Raw genomic sequence first — 24,376 nt, forward strand, 5'->3', positions numbered from 1 at the left:
TTTCAGGGTTTGATACTTAGGGGACTTTTATGGAAATATCAGATCCTGATCCTTGCTGTCTAGCATATATAAACTAAAGACATGTCAAGGTGAACCTTTGTAAACTGCAGGTCTGTCAAATGCTCACACAATTATTTCTCAATGCACATTTTGGAATTCTGTAGTGAGATTCAATTTTTGATTTGCAGCTTTTGATGTGCAAAGCTTGGAATCTCAAATGATTAATGTGTTATTCTGTTTATACAAGTAGATTCCGCAAGGAGCTTCATTGGTTAAGAAATTGTGGTCACTGTCTGTTTTGCATTCTTGTGGACACCAGAAATATTCTAATAAACAGAATAAGTGGTTTACCAAGACTTATTTTCATATTCTTATTTCATTTCAGTGCTCTTGCATATGGCTATCTCTGCTTCAGTGAAGGAATTTGTTCTCTTTACTGCCGTGACTGGAGCCCATGCTTATTGACAAAAGATTAATTAATCTCTGCTGGTGCAGCACAGCAGTTTCACATGCTGTCAACTGGAAATTAAAGAAAGGGGGACGGACGAATATTGGTGAATACAAAGAAGCTTCACAGATATTAAGTAGCCTAAATTTTTTCAGTTTACTTAAGCAGCAAACATTCATTAAAAAAGAAAAAAAAATCCTAGTTTGAAGGATGTAAAAGTACAAGAAACGGCACATAAGTTAAAGTATACATCTTATATGTCAAAATATTAGGCTACTCTATTAAAAGTCATAGCCAATACATACAGTACACACACAGGCCTACTTGAGTTACAGTCAAAAGTATCCACATTTATCTTAAATATTTACTTAGTAGGCTACTTAAATATATTTTTCCCCTTCTCAATTTCTCAATTCCCTTTTCTTTAAGAATGTTTTGTTAATAGTTTGAGTGTTAAACACAACTTTAAAAGTTCAAATTAGCCTACTTGCTGTCTTGTTTCCTCTCTCGTTATCATTTATATTAGGATAAGGTAAGATTGCAAATAATATACAGCTTAAGCTTTAAAAGGTACCGGTGAGGTTTTAACATCACGGTCAAAGTCATAACTCCTTGTGTCCTTGTAACCGGAGACTATTGCACCACACAGCGCTGGTGGGGCTGTGCAGCAATTGTGCGCATGTGCAGCAGGGTTCGTTTTAGAGTCAACTGGATGGAAAACTCACGGAGCCATTCAGAGCACTCCATGCCGCTCGGTGAACCGGGGCTGCAGTGAACACCGCAGACGGATCGCGTGAACTTACAACCGGAGTTGGTGAATGAAAAGCGCAGGTATGTGTTTCAGTGATGTATTCGTAAGAAAATTGTATGGACAATGTGGTCCTACTGGAACGAGAAGGGGTCTGTTTAACTGCGGGTCTTGATCTTTATCACAATGAATTAACCTGAACTCTGAGTCTAGTTGGTGCAAGCAACACTTCTCTTTGTGATATCCTCTCAATGTTTCGGGTGAGTTGCATCATTCGCGATGTCGCAGTACGCGCAGACTTGTAGATTGAGACACTGCGCCGATATGAGACAGAATAGTGGGCAAATACGAGGTTTGTAAACAATATCATGGGGAAAGACCCTTTTCTTAAAACCAAAAAGCGGATCTCCATTGTCTCATTGGTCGCCATTTGAATATATCGCTACGCGCGCGTGTAACTCTCTCACGTGCGCAATGAAGGAGTGATGATACTAGAAGGAAAAGTAAAACTCATCATATTTTCTAAAACATATCTTGTTTTATCATGTTGAACTTTTTTTTTTTTTGAATATTGGGGGTTATTCTGAGGTATGAGGAAAGTATAATGTCTGGACCAAAACCTGATGGGATGCCTACCTAAAATATGTAGCAACTCAGTCCTGTCCAATGTGTTGGGGTATATAATATGATGCCCTAAAATTCCATCTAGGCAAGATTTTCAAAGGTTTTTGAGACATTTTCGAGTAGCTTTTTTTTCAGAGAAAAACTCTACAGTCCTATTTCTTCTCAACTCATCAAAAAACTTGTAGATGGATAGCAAGTAAGGGCCTGATGATGGCCTGACTACAGAAACCTGCTACTTGCGTTAACTAAATTATAGATCATCTTGCTATTGTGAGAGATTTAAACAAACTCCACTCTGCTTCACTTGTATATTTGGGTCTAAAATGCCAAATGGAAAATACCAACTTCAAATTCATTTTATATGGACAGTGGATTTTTTAAAGAGCATCTGATTTGGATTATGAGCTTTTTATTGCATGCAAGTTATTTCATGAAACTTTTTATTTATGAAAGTTTCAACATCTATAATGTTGCATCATGAGCTTATTGATATAATCAAGCTAAGGTTAAATGTAGGTTACTACAGACTGAGCCTAATATTGGTTCCTTCTCAATAATGTAGAAATAGCACAAAGAAGAGAAGAACAATGGCTGGTAAAGAAATGTAAGAGAGATTAAAACAACCAGGTTTTTATATAAATAAGGACATCATACAGATGTTGCAGTAACACTGTGCTGCTTATAAATGCATTTCTGGCCCTTGCATATTACAACATGGTAGCTCTTCAGTAACCAGAGCCATTAATCTTTATGGAGCACAATTAGTGCCACTTAATACTCTGGGTGGTACAAGATAAAGGTATTTGCATGCCAGAAATCTGATATGAATTTGAGTCTATGTAAATTAGATTGAGGCATAAGATGTACACCAGTTCCCCTAACCTGTATCTAAAAACAGTACTTTACAAAAGAGCAACTCCTACGTCTTATCAGTAGTAGCGTTCTGATGCAACTTCACGTTCAACTTTTGCCCCCATTGAGAGTCCAACAATAATATTCCATCAATGAAACTGGGTCTGTATTGCAGTAATGTTTGCCTGAAAGTCCATTTGACTGAGGTGTTTTCGTGTTGTTTAAGATCCCTTTCACTGAGGTAACATTCAGCGTGATTTGACATAAAGTTCACCGTCATGTCTGATTTGTAATTGATCACAAGGACAAATGTTGAGGTTGTGGAAGGGAGGGGAACTGGTTCAGATATTCAAAGGGGTCACGAGACTGATAAAGAACACACAGTTAAGTTGATTTGTGTAAGGTGCCAAACCCTCCATCTAGCACACAGCTATGGCTATTATATTTCTTTACAGGTATTGTTTAGCTATTTTTGTTGCTGAGACAACCACAAGCTAATTATAGTTTTGTCCTGTGACTGTTTGGCAGATCTACACGTGTAGTGTCACAGGCGGTGTTCAATAGTGGTTTGTGTGTGCGTATGGTTATGTGTCCTTCTATGAGGTGCCAATTGAATATGACAGAAAGGTCATTCTATTGTTGGATAGCTATGCTGCAAACTCCGCTGAATGTCAGAGATTTAACTGCATCCACTCTTCGAGACGATGGTTGTGACATTCAGTCTTGGCTGTGGTTGGGAGTGTTTTGGGTAACTTAAAGGCTTTGGTTTGATGGATAGAAAAAAAAAACAAATTAAAGATGAACTACTTGAGGGAAGTATTATGAGCTTTAAGACAAGACTCCACTCGTTAATTAGAGGGTGAGAAATCAAGTTGGAGAATGGAGAGTAAAGGAAATGGAAAGCCAGGAAATTTGAATGAGAATGGAGGGCCAGGAAGGTGTGTATGGCTTGGGGCCGGTCTGTCTGGCTATTCCACTGTTCTCTTGGTGATAAATGTTATTTCTTTTGAGATGCGCACACACTTGTCAACATCATTAAAGCAGTGGTTCTCAACCTATTTGACTCTAAAGCCCCCCACAATCCATAACAATATTCGTAAGCCACATGACTTTTCATATTGTTTGTGATTTACTGGATAAGGGATTTATACACTTTATTTTAAGGTGTCCTTGTTACAGTGTAGTTATACATTTAAGTACTGAGTAATATAAATTAACTACATGTACTTGTGGTTTAGGGTTCAGTTTAGGGTTACTTGCATAAATTGTTATTATAATAGTAAGTACATGTAATGCAGTCTTTCCCACTAGAGCTGAAGATCTTTGCCCGAACCCGACTCGGGCTTGCGCTCCAGTTTGCGAGGTAAACGAGCGGTCATGTGATGTGTTTCGATTAGCGTGAGATAGATGCGAAAATGAATGCTGTGTAGGTGTAATGGAGGCTTGCCTCTGGTGATTACGTTTTGGTTGCCCCAGCAACTAAAGCAAACTCTGAGATGTGGAAAAGTTTTGACCATGCTTATAATGAGAATAATGAGTGAATAATGACGCACCATCAGTGACAGCAGGAACGCGCTGAAGACATCTACACTGGATTCAATCATTTTCCTCCACAAAAACATAGGCTTAGCCTAATCTCTGTGAGTAAACGTTTTTCAAATGATCACAGAGGACTTATTTTATTTCTTTATTCCAACTTCCAAGTGGTGTAGTCTACGTAAGTTATTAATAAATTATTTTAAAACATGAATAAATGACTCATTCTTGACAAAAGGCAAAAGAGCTGTGTGTGTGTGCGCACATTTGAATAAATGTCAGGCTGTAAACGGGTTTGGGCTTTAAAAAAGCTGTCAATCAAAATGTACTTGTCAGGCTCGGGCCGAAACCTGTCGGGCTCAGGTCCTGTCGGGCCTAACTTTTAAGGCCCGATTACAGCTCTATTTCCTAGGGGTGCTCCGATTGGCCGATCGTTATGCACATCTCGTCAGTAAAGCCGGTTCTCTAATCAGCGGTTAATTCCATAAGGTGCGTGATTTCACATAGAGCAGCTGTTACTGCACAGAGCCATTGTTAATAGAGAAGATGCGCAAATCCACTTCATTTTCAGCGTTTTTTGGTGCATCTTCTCAGTTAACAACGGCTCTGTGTAGTAACAGCTGCTCTATGTGAAATCACGCACCTGATGGAATTAACCGCTGATTAGAGAACCGGCTTTACTGATGAGATGCGCATTAACGATCGGCCGATCGTGATCGGAGCACCCCTACTATTTCCCACTATTTTTCCCATACTATTTTTGTGGCAGCACACCCTTGCTCCCATATATAAATATTAGGGCTGCACGATTAATTGAAATGGAATCAAAATCGTGATTCGACAGAACCTGGGATTGTCATGCGTATCTTCCAGAGAATCACAGTTCTGTGATCAGCAGTAAATCTCCATCTGAAGGTCAGGGGGCGCGCTCGCGCTGAATATCGAAATATGCCCCGAAGAAGAAATCCAGGAAATGTCATCGCTGCAGCTGAATAAACCTAAGATTTAACTGCTTTCATTGATTTAAAGTGACTAATGAATACACAACTACGACAATATATAGTTTATTGGAGTTCTTTTTATTTTATATTAAAATAAAGTATATCTATAATGCTGTGCTGTTATCACCGATTCGAATACTGCTATATATAACTATATTGCATGGCATATTCTGTGTAAGAAGTCACATCATCGCACAGAAGGAGGTTTTAGAGGTTAGAGGTTTCTCCAGTTACGGCTGTATACAAAGCAGTGCAGAGTTCACAAACTCTGATTTATGAGGCATTACTCGCAAGATGGAATGAAAATGACAGGTTTTTCTTTTGAAATACAGTGATATAAAAACACCCGTGGCGATTTATGATTTTGAAACTTGCTCATATTTATTCACCAAAGTCAAAGCTTTTTGGAAAATCTATTTGTGGCGGTCAGTTTGATATTGTGATCAATGTATGGGAAACTCTTTAACAAATGTAACAAGGACACCTCAAAATAAAGTGTTACCAATTTTTCAGTGCATTTATACATGTAATCGCAATGAAGAGGAACTTAAATTATTATTATTAAATTCTGTTCCTCACACAAAGTTATGGAATGGCTCCAGGAAACATAAAAATATAAGAGGGAGTACTTCTGTGAAAACAGCTTGTTTGATTTAAAGTTTAAAGCATCAGTCCCCATTTATTACCATCCTCAAAGTAATTTTCGTATTTGGGTTAACACATTACTTTAACTCACCGCCTCCCGTCACATGTAAACGTTTAGTGTGCATTAGTCAAATGTTTCCTCATCTGAGCCCTGAGGAGACAGATGTTTGGAAGTGAGAAACCAATGAATGAAGGGGGAGTGTTTAAACCCACCTCTCAGGCCTCAGGTCTTTGAAAAGGCAAGTGATGTTATGTATGTGTAAGTGCCTGTTAAATTTCTTTTTATGGTAATTCCTTAATTGTTACTGTGTGTGTTACCTGTTCCACTGTTAATATGTGAATCAGGGTCATAAGTATGGTACTCTGTGAAATGAGTAGTTGTGGGCCCACTTTTATATTTCTATTAGGTGTTATACTGAGCAAAAAACTGATTTTGAAGCAAATAACCTGGAATAAATATATATATATATATATATTTTTTTTTTTTTTTTTTTTTTTTTTTGTGACATTTGGTAACCCATCCTCGGAATTGGTGCTCTGCATTTAACCCATCCAAGGGCACACACCGTGAACACACACCCGGAGCTGTGGGCAGCTAGTGCTTTAACACCCGTGGAGCAATTGGGGGTTCAGTGCCTTGCTCAAGGGCACTTAGGCCATGGGTATTAAGGGGCTGAAGACTGCTGTTCATTCACTCCCCCCAACCTACAACTCTTGCCGGCACCGAAACTCAAAACTGTGACCTTTGGGTTACAAGTCAGATTCTAAAACCATTAGGCCACGGCTGCCCCTATGTATTTGTTTGGTTATATGTATGTATCAATGAATAAAGTCATTCATTACCATCCTTACTATTCTGCTGCGAGTGAGAGGAGAGGGAATGTGGGATTGTTGCAAGTGTAAGTCTGGTTTCTGATCAAAGGCCACACACTGTATCAGTTAATTGATTTCATGCTTGATTCACTTGTTATCTGTCACATAGAAGTTGGGCGCTCCCTATCAGATTTATTCAGAAGAGGAAATGGTGTGAAGATTTCTGCAGGGTTGTTGCACAAATACTCTTATAGTAATTTTTACTCGTGTTGTAATTTCGTATTCTTCCTTATGCCTTCCTTTCTACCAGGGAGCACCAAATTAGCAATTTAAATAATGCTCTGGACATTCTTTTCTGTATAATTATATTCTAAACATTACTTTCTAAGTCTTCTGAAGCCATACAATACATGATTCGTTCATGAATCAGTTCTCTCATTAGCTCACGTAAAGGGGGAGTATTTTCAATAGATAAAGACTTGGGCCTAAATTTCAATATGTTCAACATAAAAATATAGTATGGGTTCAGAAGTCATACTTTAATAATGGTTTAGCTTTTTTGAACCTTCAACACTCCTTTGTGACGGTAATTTGTGTGTGTGTGCAAGTTAGTTATATATGAGGATTTTTGTGTGTGTGTGTGTGCGCAAGTTAGTTATACATGAGGATGAGAGTAGTTTAGTCACACGGTTTAAATGTTCAATGCATCCTTCTCTACTGTCAAATAAATTTTGACCCGACGTCTTTAGCCGAAAGGATTTCGCTTGAAGGCCTGTGTACACATTGTCACACACCCCCCCGACATTTGTGACTGTTAAAAGACTAATCATTTACACTTGCAAATTCTCAGATCAGGACATTTCAGGAAATATTCACTTCCTTCTTTTGAGATGCAGCCAACTGCCATCCATCTATTGTCTTTTGTTAAAGATCATTAAACTGAGGGTTTACACCATTTATGAACTAAAATAGGCAATAATAGCTATAACTTTGATTTAAACAATGTATGTATAATTTAGCAAGTGTTGTCCAGATAATGTCTGGAAATTAAAATGGTTATTTCACATTATGCCTGGTTAACTTTGGGCAGTCCAGCCTTAGGTCATATAGGCTAATGAGTCAAAGACACTGCTCCATCAGACTGGATATAATAGGTCAAATAGTGCATTTTGTATTATGGGATAAAGTATCCTCCACATTTCTGCAAAAGTCAAATAGGTTATGTTTAGAAATAGTAAGAGTAGTATTAACATAGGTGATTATAATAGCAGCTCTAATCTGGTTGAACTTTTAACATATGTCTATAACATTAAGAGCTCTAGAAAGCTATAATTGGCCATATATCATCAGATCTTTGGATTCAGGTGTAGTTTGTGTTTGTATCTCCATGGATTGCTGTAGTGGTGATGTAGGCGGCAGCATGATGCAGAGTGATTTTTATCCTCTGATGTGCTGAATTCAGTACACAGCAGAAGTAATGGAGGAGGATATGTGTAAGTATGGGACAGGTGTTTAGTCAAATGTAGGTCTCAGAACAGTTGATAATAACAGACAGCATTGTATGTGCCAAATTATTTTTATTCGTGTACTTGCATTGATATTCCCTGCCCAGCATACATCAAGATGAATGTCAAATTTTATATGTTGTGTACTGAATAATAATAATTTTTAATAATAATAATTGCTTGGAAGCAATTCTTCTGATTAAATAAAAATGATTTGTTTAGGTTAGAGTTTAATGAAAAAGCTGAAACTGCAGCACCAAATGTTGAAAATGTCATAAATTACTTTTCAGTTTCTAAAAACAAGGTGAAAATCCATTGAACAGAAACTGTTACTTTAGTACCTTTTAACATTTTTTTTTTTGACATAAAGCAGCATGCACGTGAAATGATCCAGGTTTAATGTAAAGTGAAAGTGAAAGTGAAGTGACATTCAGCCAAGTATGGTGACCCATACTCAGAATTTGTGCTCTGCATTTAACCCATCCGAAATGCACACACACAGAGCAGTGAACACACACACACACACACTGTGAGCACACACCCGGAGCAGTGGGCAGCCATTTTTGCTGCGGCGCCCAGGGAGCAGTTGGGGGTTCGATGCCTTGCTCAAGGGCACCTAAGTCGAGGTATTGAAGGTGGAGAGAGAGCTGTTAATGCACTCCCCCCACCCACATTTCTGTCCGGCCCGAGACTAGAACCCACAACCCTTCGATTGGGAGTCCAACCGTCTAACCATTAGGCCACGACTTCCCCGTGTAGTTTATTTAATGCTGGCTGATGATGGACCATCTGTCGACTGAAGGCCCCTGTATACTTCAAACAAAGTTTGTTTTCTTTCTTCGTTTAGGGGCAAAAATAAGTTTGAAAAGTCTGGGCAATGGCATTCTGTTTTTGAACATTCCGATACCCCTGCGCTGCTGGAGACGGGGTGTAGATTAATGTAAACATGACTCTAAATGCTCGCGCATATCTCCTAAACAAAACAACGATGAAATGAGGTGTAGGCAATCTAGGTGTGAGACAGGCACCAATGGTCAGTATATTATAGACAAAAGAATAACGATTAGCAGCAGTTCAGAGTCAAGTATCATGTTTGCAATACAATAGAACCATCTCATTAACATAATCAGTCCTTTATGGGAAAATAAAATAAAGGTTTATTATTGTATGTTCGTTTGGCATTTCATTTATATTGTATTCCCTTTAAAAAGAACTACGGCAGCATACTGCTGGTATGGTGTAATGTTTATTTGCATGTATTTGCTCCTTAATACCTAATATATTTACTCTTTTCATGGCTTTGGAAAACTTGTCTCGTCAAGCTTTGTTGCAATTTCTTTCTAGGATTTGAATGCGTTGAATGAGAAACAAACCGAGAAAAAAATTGCACGTTAAATAAGGTGGAGGTTTTGAACAAACCCACCAACTGCGTAATCATCAAGGACCAATGAAAGCTCGAAGGTGTTTAAGAGCCAAAACAAACTGCCCCAGAAAGTTTGCTTTGGTCCACTGTTTCGAACTGTCGAAATGAAATAAAAACTAACTTCGGCCTGATTTTGTTCGAAATTGTCTTATCAGTTCGTTCTTCGATTTTGTTTAAAGCATATCGAGGCTTGACTGGTCGACCATCCTGACCTCTTCCTACTTAAAATTTAAACACAACACCTGACCTACACTGAGTTGGTAAGTTTTGGACATTAGCTATCTTCTTAATGCTGATCTCTTGTCTCGTCACATGCACAATTGTCATCTCTCAACCGTTGACTAGTCAGCATCCTGCTGCCCCAGTGGAGAAATATTAGGTCGTAACCTTTACTGTTGAGAGCCTGACTGATATACACACACACTCACATGTGTCCACAAGGGAGAGCAGTTCAGGACATCCACAGACTCTCAGGAGACCACAGAACCAGCAGCCTGTCCAATACTGCAGTCTCTGGAGGAAAGAGCCTCTTCATGGCTTAATTAGGCCATACTGAAGCATGCTGGGAGATTTACAAATATTTAATATTAGCCTGGTATTCACGGTCTATAAAAAGAACCCATTTCAGAGAGATTAAAATGAGCAAATTTTTACATAAATATGGACATGTGCATCATCTAGATGTTGCAGAAACATTATGCTGCCTTTAAATGCATTTCTGACCATTATATATTACAGCATGGTGGTTCTTCAGTAACCTGAACCATTAATCTTTGGTTATGTTTTTGCAAGGACATCATACATTTTATTAATTATTTATAAATAACTGTACGCCAGTTAAGCTACAATGCCCTTTTGAGGGCATTTGCAAAGTCAACGGAAAACAGAAACGCTTAAAGTCTTAACACACACACACACACACACCTTAGTTTTTCCTGTCTCAGATTTCAGCCAGATTAAATGCATACGTTTCTGCTGCATTAAAAGAACATCAGGTAGGAATGAACCAGTTTTATGTGTGAGGTGATCTGGCATTCTGCTGGGGTTTCTGTCTGAACTGTGTTAGGAAACAGATCAGCATTTTAAAGTCCTCAAGTCTGCAGATGTTTCGAAACCCCTATGTTTTATTAGTTTGTGTAACATACAGTATCCAAATGAAATCACCAAAAAGCACAAATCAGCAGCTTGTGAAGGTGATTGGCAGATTTGCAGACCAATTAGGATTAAGAGGAGGGGTTAATGCATCAAAATAATAAACCAAATAGAGGTTCGTCAGTAGTCCTCAATAAAACATCATGGGGAAGTTGGAGAGCCTGGTATCACGACAATCAAGTCTTGATTCTCGGTTTGTTCCCAGAACAATCCAGCTAGTGTGTCTGCGCTCCTCTAACTGCAGATGTTTGTATATTAGACCGCATAAATACAAGAGGTTGAATTCACATACTGGAGTGACACAAAATAAAAATGTACTCTATTTTCTTAATGTAGGTTTCTGGTCTGTGAACAATTTTATTTATTATTTTTTTTGCATGTTATTCCAATGAAGCTTGACATTTCCAATGTGATTGACAGTTTTCATGCAACAACATAAAAATATTTTCATTTCACCCAGAAACAAGAAGTTTAAAATGGTTTGCAAATGGCAGTTCACATTGGATCCTCCTTGTACTTTTTAGGACAATAATTTAAGATTTGGCAAGGCAGAACATCGTATAGTTGTGTAAATATTTGTGAGAGCCAGTAAGGACTTTATCCTGGCGCCAGTGGAAGCTGCTCTTTGAAATAGTTCAGCGGGAGTTTCTTTCTCCGAACATGAGTGTCCAGGATTTCAGTGTTGGCAGTGATGGAAAATGTGTTCTAATTCTTGAAGAGCGAACAGCTGCTTCGATATTTCAGCTTCTCATAAATCATTATCTGTGTAACTCTCCAATATTTTGGCTGTGTATAACATAACATTGATGCTCTTGTAAGAACATCATGTGCCCTAATGTTAAACCAAGTGTTTGGTCAACTTTGATGTCAGTCAGGTGGTCTGAGACTAGAGGTCGTAGCTGTGTCTGGTGCCATGACAAAGCTGTGCTCTCACAAATTTGTCACAATTATTTTTCAAATGTATAGATGCATCTTGACTTTGCTATCTCTCATATTTGTACTGACTAAACATACAGTAACAGGGTTAGTCTCGGTTCATCTCTCTTGAACTTTTCTTGTTTAGCACCAGTTTACATTAACCCTCACTGTACTATTTATGCCAAAAAACACTGCCCACTGCATTGGATTTCACCAACAATTAACCAAAACGGTGAATGGCGTGGGTGTACTGTACACTGTCATGCTTTCAGTTTTTTTTCAGACAAGCATCAGCAGGCCTTGACTATTCCAATGATTCTGCAAATACCATATGGCCTTAAACCAGTTTAACACAGAATGAAACCATGTCGTCATGCTTGCTCAGACATAGAGTATATAATTTTCCATTTCCTGTAGGGCTGGGCGATTATCATAAAATGTTTCATATTCTCCATTTATTTTTTTAAGTTGAAGTCAGTTTTTTGTATCTTCAGCACAGTTTGCAGTACATGCTTCAATATTAAAAAATATTACTTTTTTCTTTTCCTCTTAGAAATGCACATAGTCAGTAGTAGTAACTTGAGTTGGGATGCAGATGTAAATTTATGTTCATTATCAAATACTATAACATTTGTAAAAATGTTTTTAACAATCTATTTTTATTATGGTGAAATATAAGTTTTATTAACGTTGACTGTTAATCTTCCATAGTATCATACATTTAGATCATGGCGACCAGAGATATAAAACACACACACATAGCACCTCAATACCATAGTCAGCAGTCTAAATACATTTAGTATGAATGCACATCTATTGGAGTGCTCGGGTAAATTCTGCCTGAACCAACAGTGAGAGGACTTGATTAAAAATTGGAGTCATTACCCCAATCTGTTTGATCCTTTCTGATACATTACCCTTCTTCAACTCTGAGGCACTTGGAGAGATTTAGCCTCGACCTCCCAGAGCACACATACCAGTCTGAGAACATGCCTTTCACGCTCAAATGAATGTTTTCTGTGCTCTGGAGCCTAAGGGACTGTGCGTGAAGGCATCTGAGCCTATTCTCTACATTACTTGTGGGGGAAAGGACATTTGATGTGTCCAGGTCTTGTATGTTTGTGTATTTTGACATCATCTCAGTTAAATAGTAACTGACTAAAGCAGTTAGATTCAAACTACAAGCTGTTTACACAGTATTTGTGTTCACGCTTTGTTCATTCACATGGTGTGCTCTTGCCCTGTCCACGTGGATAACTTTTCCTAAATTGGATCTCATCCAGTGTGGACTAGTATCTGACACTGTGTGGCTGTGAATCATCTTTTCCAGTCTGTCCTTATGTGCGTTCTGCTCCAAATTCTTTTCTTTCTTTTTCCAGTTTTGATCCAGTGTGTTTGAAGCTCAGCTGATCCTTCTCCTGTTCATCGTTGTCAGTGTGTGAAGATGCCGCCAGCGACAGGAGGGCCGGTGGGCTACACTCCTCCCGAGGGAGGCTGGGGCTGGGCAGTGGTGGTAGGGGCCTTTATCAGCATTGGCTTCTCCTATGCCTTCCCCAAGTCCATCACAGTGTTTTTCAAAGAGATCGAGGTGATCTTCAATGCCACCAGCAGCCAAGTGTCATGGATCTCGTCGATTATGCTGGCTGTCATGTATGCAGGAGGTCAGTTCCATTTACTACTGTCACTTCTGTTCATCCTTGTACTTACTGTACTTATTTATCTCTCTGTGATAATTAGATTTAGAATTTTATTGATTTATTTTGCAGATTACACATAAACATGCTATCCTACACCCCTATGGGATATTTTATAACAATGATAATCAGTGTTTGGAGAAGTAGGAAAAATAAGTTTATAGGTTTGGGGTTGATAAGATTTTAGTTTATAAAAACTCTCATATATATATATGTATGTATATATGTATATATATGTCTGTTTAATCATGCATATTTAATAACATGTTTTTGTCTTAAAAACTTGTGATTTACTTTATATTGTGTAATTTTCTAGCACATTTCTCTTCCTGTTGTAATTGAATGCCATCCAGTTGATGTGGCCAATTGAAATTCACACATTAAATGTAGAGCCCAATCTATATGTTTTTTTTTTTTGGGACCAATATCGATATTAGGGAGTAAAAAATGACTGATACCAATATAGCGGCCGATATTCTTTATGTGTGGGCTATATTATTGTACAGTATAGTTAAAAGTTTGGACTTTTCCAATTTCCAACTTCCAATTCGTGTGTCCAAATTTTTGACTGGAACTGTATATGGAATATAGTCTATAACCTACATAAATATATATATGATAACTCAAATGTGGTGATCAAACACTTATGATGTGACAAACATAGGCCAGAATGGTGGAGGCAGGGTATTTAACAATTTAAAAATACTCCTATTATTCAAATTGTGTCTGACATTTGTGCAGTTAACAGTTAACTTCATTTCACTTATTATGAATAACACAAATAGAAAAAAAAGAACTTTAATTAAGAAATAAAACCAGGCAACTGTGTAGGGGAAACCAATGGGGATAGGTTTATGCAGGAAGCACAGCTTCTCCAAATGTAAACAACTCAAAATTATAAATAATAATAATAAACATGCAATTCCGTTCTTATGGCTGCATTCCACAATTCCGTCCATGTTTCCTGCATTGTGGAAATCATAGGGCCCTACTAAAGTAGCAAACAAATATAAGTTTATTGTGACAGTAGAAGATGGGGACATTGTTTATTTACTTAGCATTGAGTCTCTCTAACTAGGTGACAATGTAGCGTTAAATCCCCATTCAAAAGATTCAAGCCACCACCGCGCTGCCGTCCATTGGACTGCAGAAAGATACGAACTTTTCATTCTGCTATGTTACTGACATATTGACAAACTATGTTGACACCATGTCTGTGCCGAACAGTATGCGACAAAGCAACCATTGAAAATCATCTGAACTTTGTGTCAGCACGTCATAAGTAGATTGAGGCATCTGTTTATTGCATCCATGGGTTCTGTTCTACACCGGACGTGAGCGGTGTGGCATAACAAAATGTAATATAATTCATGTGATGTGACCCATCATCGGTGCGGCCGATGTAAACACCAGCATTGACTGAATAACTACGATCAGCTGTGGTGGCCGCAGACGTGTGCCATGATGTGCAGATCAGCTCTAGTCTCTAACTTCAATCAGCTGTTAAAAATGAGCCATCTATTCAACATTTATTTCATTCATTTATTTGTATTTATTTATTTTTATCCATTGTCAAATTATTTACAATTTCTTAAATATTAATAATAATAAAAAATTATATTGGTTTTATATTGGCTATCGTCCCCCTGCTTTACAGGATATCGGCTGTCAAAAAAAAAAAAAAATATATATATATATATATATATATATATATATATATATATCGGTTGACCACAAATCATATCATCATGCAAAACTAAGAATTAGAATCATTGTAATGTGACGATCAAATATAGGTGATGGTGGGTGGGTGGTGGATAATTTGAAGCACCAGCGACAGGCTCGTATCGACCGATAATATCGGCTAAACAATATCGGTCAGACTCTAATTAAAAGGGGCCCAATTGTAATTTGTGACATCACATCCTTGTTTGACATCACATCCTTATTCTTATGCCCATCTGGATGACAAAACAGGGTTTTGTACGCAGTATTAATGTACTAAAATTAAATCCAGTACAGAGCGTATTAATAAATATGTACATACTATGTACAGGCAAGCAGATAAACCCGGAATATGAACACAATGAGCAAAAATTTAATGTTAAGCATTTTCAAATCAAAAACCACAACTTTAATGAATTTGCAATTTAGTCCATCACAATCATATTCTGGGGTCATCTGCTCACCTGTACTAGAGAGTGTGCATCATAGGTAAAGAGTATGCTGTGTGTGTGACCATAGTACATTATGCCACTTGAAGCATGTTTCATTTTAACTTGCCCAGAACTTCTAGTTTGTTTATATATATTTCTTTTAATAGGGTATCTAAATATTCGTGGTTTGAATTGGATGGAAAATTGACAGGCCTGTGCTGCAGATCAGTGGATGTTGTGCCCTCTGGATCTCCGTGCCAGTAAAATGAGAGTTGTTCAATTCTGTATTTTGGGTGCCGCTTTCTCTGTAGATGTTTTATTTCTGTTGGGGTTGTGTTCTGGTTGAAATAAGGTCAGAACTGAAACAGCTGTGTGGTTAAACCATGACTTGCTTTTTGTACTGTTGTGCACTGCAGGGCTGTGCATCTGTTTGCTTGCTTGAAGTTTTCCTTTAGTGAAACTGGTTTGGTAGAGGCATGTTTAAACTGGTTTTCTAACCTGATGTTCTTCCAGGTAATCACCCAGAACACTATGCTGATCAGATGGTTAAACCACACTTCTTTACTACTTTGTAGTTAATTTTTTGGAAAGCATGGCGATGGAAAAGGCATTTGAGACTACTAGTTAGGTTGATGGGTAACGTGAAGGGGCTGCTGGGAAGAAGTTTTGGTTTATGATTTGAAGAGTTGAGTCACTTGATGCCACACTAGGGAGGATACAAACATCTAGTATGACTAATTTTTGCAGTCAACTGCCGCGTAAGTGCATTTGGGTGAGGACGTTGTAGACTGATGATGTCACTTCCTGAAAGAGACCATGTGGTTTCAGTACACTGACTTCATTATGTTCATGAGGCTCTGCACGTAGCCTGAACACAACATAGAGGCTCTTCCAGTCACCTATAACCTGAGAAAGGCAGAGAGAGAGAGCAAGTGAGCGAGGTGTTTTTTTTTTTTTTTTTTTTTTTTTTTTGCACCAGGTGGTGTAAAAGTGCATATCTTTCAAAGTAGAAGTGTAGTAAATGTAAATGTTAGGCAAATGCTTGTGCTGTAACCTGGTGAACTAATGAATCTTTCTCTCTTTTCTTTTTTTTTTTCTTCTTTCTGTTGACAACAGGATATGAAACAGGATATGATTTTTACTTCTACAAATTTTTTATCCAGAAAGTATGCATTAAAGTGATTTGATTTATAATAACTTTGAAGAATTAAATTTCAAATAAATGCTGTTCTTTTGAACTTTGATAATATTGAATATTTCTTGAGCACCAAATCAGCAGATTAGAATGATTTCTGAAAGATCATGTGACACTCAAGACCAGAGTAATGGCTGCTGAACATTCAGCTTTGCCAGCACTAAAATGTAAGTTTTAAATATATTAATAGAAAGAGTCATTTTAAATTGTAATAATATTTTACAAAATTAAGGTTTACAATATTTTTTTGATTGAAATGTGGCTTTAACTTTCCTGCACTTTATGCATTTGCCCACTGTTATATTCATGTCATTTTTCTCTGTGTTTTTATGTAAAATGAGTGTTTACCTAGCTTTATTTGAAAAATGATTCCCAATGCACACAAACTTCCCAGAATACTGAGTGCTCTGTTGGTTACAGTGTTTACTTCCTTTAATTATATTTTGTGACCCCAAACTTTTGAACGGTATTGTATATTTTCTGCCTTTTTATTTTAAAAAATGATATTAAACATTTAAAAACAGTAAAGCTTATAATTAGTTTTATTACTTTTGTAGTAATGTGAAATTGTCAAAAATGAGTTTATCACATCTTTCATTTGCCCAAGAGGTCGATCTGTGACCTTTAGTCCCTGTATTGGTCAAACACTTTGTTGCTGTAGAATTTGCAGGTGAGAGTTCACCAAACTTGAACTTTAGTATGAAGCAAAATGAGATCAATGCCAGCGATGAGGGATTCCCAGATTTTTTGTCTGCTGAACCCTTTTGACATGAAATATTTACTTTAATCCCCATTAAAAATTCATATTTAAATGTAACAACCTATCTGCATGTCTACATTTGTTGTTCACGGTCACAAGCGTTTGATTATTCTCCAGTGTTAGTGACTCGCGCACTGCTGCTCCTGTATGTTGGGCATTTTAAATTCTCTTCGTAAAACTACAAGCAGCCCTCAGACTCAATATCCAAAACGTATCCTATGGTAACTCTCACGTCTCTGAACCAGTTTATATAATCGTGTGTGTGTGTGTGTGTGTGTGTCTATTTGAATCACTGCCGTCTTTGTCTCTTTTCGGCTGGAAAGGATGGCCTGTCTGAATAAATTAATTCGAGAAATGTGACTGGGGGATGAACAAATTGCTTTGAGCTCTGATTGGCTGTGTGAAACGTACGAGAGAGTTCCTCCTCCTGATGATAGATTAGCTTTCATGGCAAACCGGCACGTGCAAATTTTGTAGATATTTCATTTTATAAACACACAAAGTAAGAGTTTCTAATATCTTTGGTGTCTATACATTTCTGTACACTATTCATCAAGCCTTTCTGAAAGCTACATGACGTTAGCATTAGTTGGAGTTGAATGTACACAGTTCTGTTTGCTATGACGTTTTTATGGAGTTTGCACTAGATTCCTCTGCACTGTCCTTGGCAAACATCACTGCGTCTTTTCTGTTTTTGTCGTTTAAAAGTTTTAGTTACCATGTTGAGCATACAACCACTTTTTTAAGACCGTGCTTTCTAGCCTTGAAAGAGAAGTCATTCATCTCTGACGCTGCTCTAAATGGAGCCTTTCACAAGAAATGTAGAGCACTGGCCAAGCAGTTTTGAGAATACCTACATTTATTACTGCACCAATACAGCCCAGGAATTAATAAATACTCAATTTAAGTATTTCTTTAGTATTGCTAGCAGTTGTGTATTTGTGAAGGAACTTCCATTGATTGTGTTGAGTAAAGGAAGGTCATATAAGCTGAGTTAACTGAAATGAACACTGGTCTGCCACACACTGGGACACAGAAATAGCAAGTTCCTGTTCTGATCGCTGGAGGTCAGCTTGATTCTGCTGATTAAGATGTTGTCCTTCACAGCAGCTCAGCTGATCACATGTCATGTGAAGTATCACAGTTTCCTTCCTCTGAACCGTCTCCTATGTCCTCCTGCAGTCCGAGTGGCGTGAACTGTTAATGACTCCTGGTGTGATGCCATCTAGCGGTGGAACTGTATGATTGCAACATTACAAAATGCGGCCTTCCTTACGAAAATTAACCAAGATTTTATTATAGTAAAAGTAAAAACTTATTTTTTTTTTTTGACGTGTTGATTACACTTTCTAGAACCAGTTTTACCACAAATACCATTATTTAAACCATTGTTAGTTTAGCTAAAACATGGTTACAATGATTTTAACTACAGTAACCTTTTTTGTTGTTGTTGTTGTAGTAAAATCATAGTTAATTTTCCAAAGAGCTGTAAGATTTTTTGTGAACAAATTGTGAGTAAAATTTCAGCATCAAGAGGACAAAAATAATGTATGATTGTAGTTATTAAATAATTATTTTTTTGCAACAATGTGTGGTGTTTTTCTGTTTGTTTTCCTTTTTTTTTTTTTTTTTTTTTTTTTTTTTTTTTAGTATACTTTAAATGTACAAATTATAACTATTTAATTTAGTTTTTTTTTTTTTTAAAGGTTTAGCTTTGTTTTTACTCCTGTTTTTAATCCAACTGTTTTCGCTCAAGTTGATCAGTTTTGTTAAAACTACATATCAAATTAACAGAATAAACACTTACAAAATTGTTAACCTTTTTTTATTCTATATTTTATTCTGTTTTAATTTAATTAATACAGTTTAAAACATTTATTTCTAAACATTAGATGAGCATGAAAGTAATTTTTATTTTATAAAACAAAATATCACAATGGGTGACAGGGTTGCAATTTTTTTTTAAAGCACCTGTTTTCTCTTAGGTTTAAGTAAACCTCATAACATGAAGAATATAAAACAACAATTACAAAATATAATTTTTTTTTTTTTGTCATTTTATTTATTTTAGCTATTATGAAAAAAAAAAATTAAACCTCAACATTAAAATGTATAAAGTACGCTATATATCTAACAAGTTTTCTCTCAACAGGACCAATCAGCAGTATTCTGGTGAATAAGTTTGGAAGTCGGCCAATCATGATTGCTGGGGGCTGTCTGTCTGGCACAGGGTTAGTCGCCGCGTCCTTCTGTAACACCGTGGAGGGTCTGTACTTCTGTGTGGGAGTTATAGGTGGTAAGTACACTGAATGACCGATCATACCGATTCAGAGACCTGAAGGTCGAGTGAGTACAGTTAAATAATCAAAATATCAGAAATCAGTTTTCTCCTCCTCTCACCTGTTTCTAGGCCTGGGTTTGGCTTTTAATCTGAATCCGGCATTGACCATGATTGGCAAATACTTCTACAAGCGCCGGCCAATAGCTAATGGCATCGCGATGGCGGGCAGCCCAGTGTTCTTGTCCACCCTTGCCCCGTTGAACAGCTGGCTGTTTGATCATTTTGGGTGGAGAGGCAGTTTCCTCATTCTGGGCGGAGCTTTGCTGAACTGCTGCGTTGCGGGGTCACTAATGCGGCCCATTGGACCAAAAGCACAACCTGCCAGTCCAAAAGAGGATGGCGAGCCCAAAGGTCAAGAGAAAAAGACATGCATGCAGACCATCAACAGCTTCCTGGATCTGACCCTGTTCACTCACCGAGGCTTCCTGCTGTACCTGCTCGGAAACGTCGTCATGTTCTTCGGCCTCTTCGCACCACTTGTGTTCCTCAGTAACTATGCGAAGAGTAAAGAGATCTCCAAGGATAAGGCTGCGTTCTTGTTGTCCATCCTGGCCTTCACCGACATGATCGCTCGGCCGTCCATGGGCCTGGTGGCCAACACTCGCTGGGTCCGTCCACGTATCCAGTACTTCTTCGCCGCATCTGTGCTGTATAATGGCGTCTGCCACTTGTTGGCACCACTCTCCACCGATTACGTGGGTTTTGCCATTTATGCAGTGTTTTTCGGTGTGGCATTCGGCTGGCTGAGCTCCGTGCTGTTTGAAACTCTCATGGACCTGGTGGGCGCTCAGAGGTTCTCCAGTGCTGTCGGCTTGGTGACCATCGTGGAGTGTGGGCCTGTGCTGCTGGGGCCTCCGATGCTGGGTAAGACAGAGTGTCAATACTTTTCACTTAAAGGTCCACACAAAAATGGCCATTTACACACCCTCACCTCATTCCAAACCAGCAACATAAGATTTAAGAAAGTTGGTAATCAAATGAGGGTGATTAGTTGTTGTTGTTTTTTTTTTGGGGGGGGGGGGTCCCTTTAATGCTTAATTGTGTGTATATATACAATTAAATATTCAAATTAAATATTGATATAGCTTAAAAAGTAATGCTGTCAAACGATAAATCACATAAAAAATATAAGTTTGTTTACATAATACATGTGTGTACGGTGTATATTTATTACGTATATAGAGACACACACACATACAGCATTTATTTTGAAAAGATTTATATATATAAACGTAACATATTTTTATTAAATATATACATGCATGTGTGTGTGTGTGTGTGTGTTATATTTCTCAGCTTTCCATTAATCACTGAACATCATGATAACGTATCATGTTCCAGTGAGTGTGTAAAAGAGACTGACAAATCCATTTTCCATTTCTTCCCTTGCAGGAAAGCTCAATGATGATTATGGTGATTATAAATACACATATCAGGCTTGTGGAATCGTCCTGGTGATTGCCAGCATATTCTTGTTTGTGGGAATGGGAATCAACTACCATTTGTTGGATAAAGAGAAGAGGATGGAGGAGAGAAGAGCAAAACAGGAAGAGAGGGATGCTGAGACGAATGTAGACAATGCCCTGATCGAGAAGGCAAAGGAGGCGGATGGAGGTGCATCAGATGCATAAGCTGACATTGCCAAATGGAGGAAATGTTAATATGTGCACACACACCAACAATCTGTCTTCCGGTTTTGACCATCCAAAATGATAATGCATCACTTAATGATTCAGCCAGTGTTTAAAACGGCACAAAGGCCTTTGATGCCAAGAAATTCTCCTTTATGCAATCTCACACACGTCAAATGTTACTGTCATTCTCCCAACATTGATACGGGAGTGTCTTCATACCTTAATGTCACAATTAGCCTTTTTTGGTATATATTATAACCATTATGAGAACATTCCTAGATTTGACTCCAGAATAACAGTTTATAAACCTTTAAATTAAACCACAAAATGGCCATTTCAAAATATTTTTTCAGAATTATGATGTGTGACATTTAAGGTAACATACACACAGAATTTGTCAGTTCAAGACATGAAAGAAGAAAGATTTCACTCTTCTGTCAATCTTCCATCTTCAAAACATAGTGTTAAAATTTTTGTTTAGTATGTGTATGTAGTCTTCCCTATTCTGACTGGCTGGTAGAAAATAGTGCCAGGATTTGCTGGATTGCCATATAAAGGCAAAGAGCAGAAATTATTTCAAGACTGATTGGAAGGTTTTTTTTTTTTTTTTTTTTTGATTGATTGATTGATTTGATATCAGCTTTTGTGCTCTAAACATTTGGTTAAGTCCCTTGTGTCACTGGACTCGGATTCACTCATGAAATAGGGCAGAATGCCTTTGCATGGCTGAAGAATTCACGGTTTGTTTCCATGGGCAGTTAAATGTATTTTAGTTTTGACAGACTGCTTCCTGCTCTGGTGATCTGAGATCTCACACTGGTTATCAGACTCTTTACTCTCTGTACTGTAAGCATTAAGATTTCTCTGGTTACCATTTTTAGGAAGTACAGCAGACACAATATTGCAAAGGTCTTTTTTTGTTTTTCGTCTGAGGCCGTTCTCACTTCTTCACATGGAAAGACTGCTAGAGATGTGCTTCAGTTTTTACGTTTCTTTTATCATTAATGAAGATGATGAGTTTCACTAGGGTACATTCAAATAGGGGATCCTTTTATAAGTGTTTTCACTTGCTTTTTTGACCACGTTGTTCTTAAATGTCTCGAAACTAGTTTTAATTACGGTTGCTAACAGAACCTGTGCCTTGATTAGGTGCCTTTCTATCTACATGCAGGTATTATTTGTATTTGAACGGCCATACGTGTAAAAAAAATACTAACTCTTGAACCTTTATACAGAGCTTTCTGTAATGTCATGAGAATTTGTAGTGATTTTTAATTTTTAATTTGCTTGATTTCAACCTGTTCCAGCAACAAAAGCGCTACTGCGTTTGCGTTGGCTAGAAATAAAGGCGACTTAATTTCAAGTTCTGCTAGTGTTAACCCGCACTCACCAGGGAATATTCTTGAATTTTCTAAAGCCATTTTAATCCTTCTGCTTTTTAGATTTGCTGAGCATGTGAAAAACAACATGACTCTCAGGTCTGCGAAAAGAACAAGAGTTAACAGCGCTCAAACATATATCAGTGAAAGTGAGTGAATTTCAGGTGAAAACATTGAAACAAAGGGAGGAAACACCACCACCTGCTGGCTGCTGTGATTCATTGCTACACTGCAGTCAAATAGCAGATGAATCATATATGTGGTTTTTTTTTTTAGAAACCTTTTGTTTCAGCAAGTAGTAAATCTGTTCTAGTGTCGTTTTTTAGTCACAGTAGATGGCATTTTCTGTATCGTGTACGTTAATCGGGTACATTTAAGCTGAAATTCATACTCTTTCGTAATGCACACGTAGCATTAATTGCTGTAAGCCAATAGAAATGTATCAGTGTGGGTCCTGAGGGGATGTGCGCTTGTATACAGTTCTCTGGTAATGTAATCTCAGAGCTCGTCTGAATAATAGCAGCTGTGAGACAAAAAGCAGAAAGAAGCAGGGTAGTGTTAACGACTCTTTATCTCAGAAACGACTGCACTTCTGTGTACGGGATCAGAGCTGTCTAAACTCCACTCCACTGTGTGTGTGCAGGTGGATTTCTTATTAGTGTTGGTAATTGTGTGAAGGAAGATACTGCTGTATAGAGAAAATGGACCACCCTGAGAAAATGCAATGTGACGTTAGAGGGTGAAGCTTTTTTGCTCTTCTCTTTTAATTTTTCCATAATTATGTCCGCTTTAATTGTGGGCCGAGGTAACAGAAGTAACACTAACCAGCGTGCTTTTAAAACTTCTCCTGTCAGCAAGACAGTTGTGTGAGGTGAAGAGAGACTGGTAGGAAGTGTTTGTTTGTGCACAGAGATTCCATTAAAAAAAAAAAAACTCAAGATTTCTAAATTTTGTAGAATTTTTAAGTCAATTTGAAGAATTTCATGTGTGAAAATTTGTATGTTTTGATGTTTTTGTGTGGATGATCAAATCAATAAACCTTTTTTAATAAAATATAAATTAGTTATTACTTTGAGTGAAATCTATAAATTTTGATAAAATAATGATTTGGGCTATGATGGGCTGAAGTACAATATGTCACAAATTTATATATATATATATATATATATATATATATATATATATATAGGCTATATATGAAAATATACAGGCCACTGAACAAATATGAACATGTATATCCATCTGAACATAACCAAAGAGTATAGAAGTATATAGTTACTTCTATACTCTTTGGTTATGTTCAGATGTATATATACGAGTATATTTTGGAAAACAAAATCGCTGCTTTACATTTTATTTGGACGTTAGATATAAAAAAAATTAAAGTTGCTGACAAATAACTATAAAACGTGTGTGTGTGTGTGTGTCTATATATATATATATATATATATATATATCAAATATTAAAATCGCAGGGGCAGACAAGTCCTCGTCAGCTGCCCAGAGGTCGTCTCCATGGGAACTAATTTGAAAAACACTACTAAATGAAGCG

At 37.4% G+C, this 24,376-nt stretch overlaps 1 protein-coding gene across 1 annotated transcript; it reads left to right on the forward strand.

The window, feature by feature from the left end:
• The first annotated feature begins 1,123 nt into the window (after positions 1-1,123).
• LOC113107767 (monocarboxylate transporter 1-like) lies at positions 1,124-23,623 on the forward strand. Its single transcript, XM_026270467.1, has 5 exons — positions 1,124-1,279; positions 13,045-13,326; positions 19,623-19,766; positions 19,881-20,675; positions 21,204-23,623. The coding sequence occupies exons 2-5, from the start codon at positions 13,110-13,112 to the stop codon at positions 21,440-21,442; spliced, it is 1,395 nt and encodes a 464-aa protein (XP_026126252.1). The 5' UTR covers positions 1,124-1,279; positions 13,045-13,109; the 3' UTR covers positions 21,443-23,623.
• The last annotated feature ends 753 nt before the right edge of the window (positions 23,624-24,376 follow it).

The sequence above is a fragment of the Carassius auratus genome, chromosome 8, assembly GCF_003368295.1.
Source record: "Carassius auratus strain Wakin chromosome 8, ASM336829v1, whole genome shotgun sequence".
NCBI lineage: Eukaryota > Metazoa > Chordata > Actinopteri > Cypriniformes > Cyprinidae > Carassius > Carassius auratus.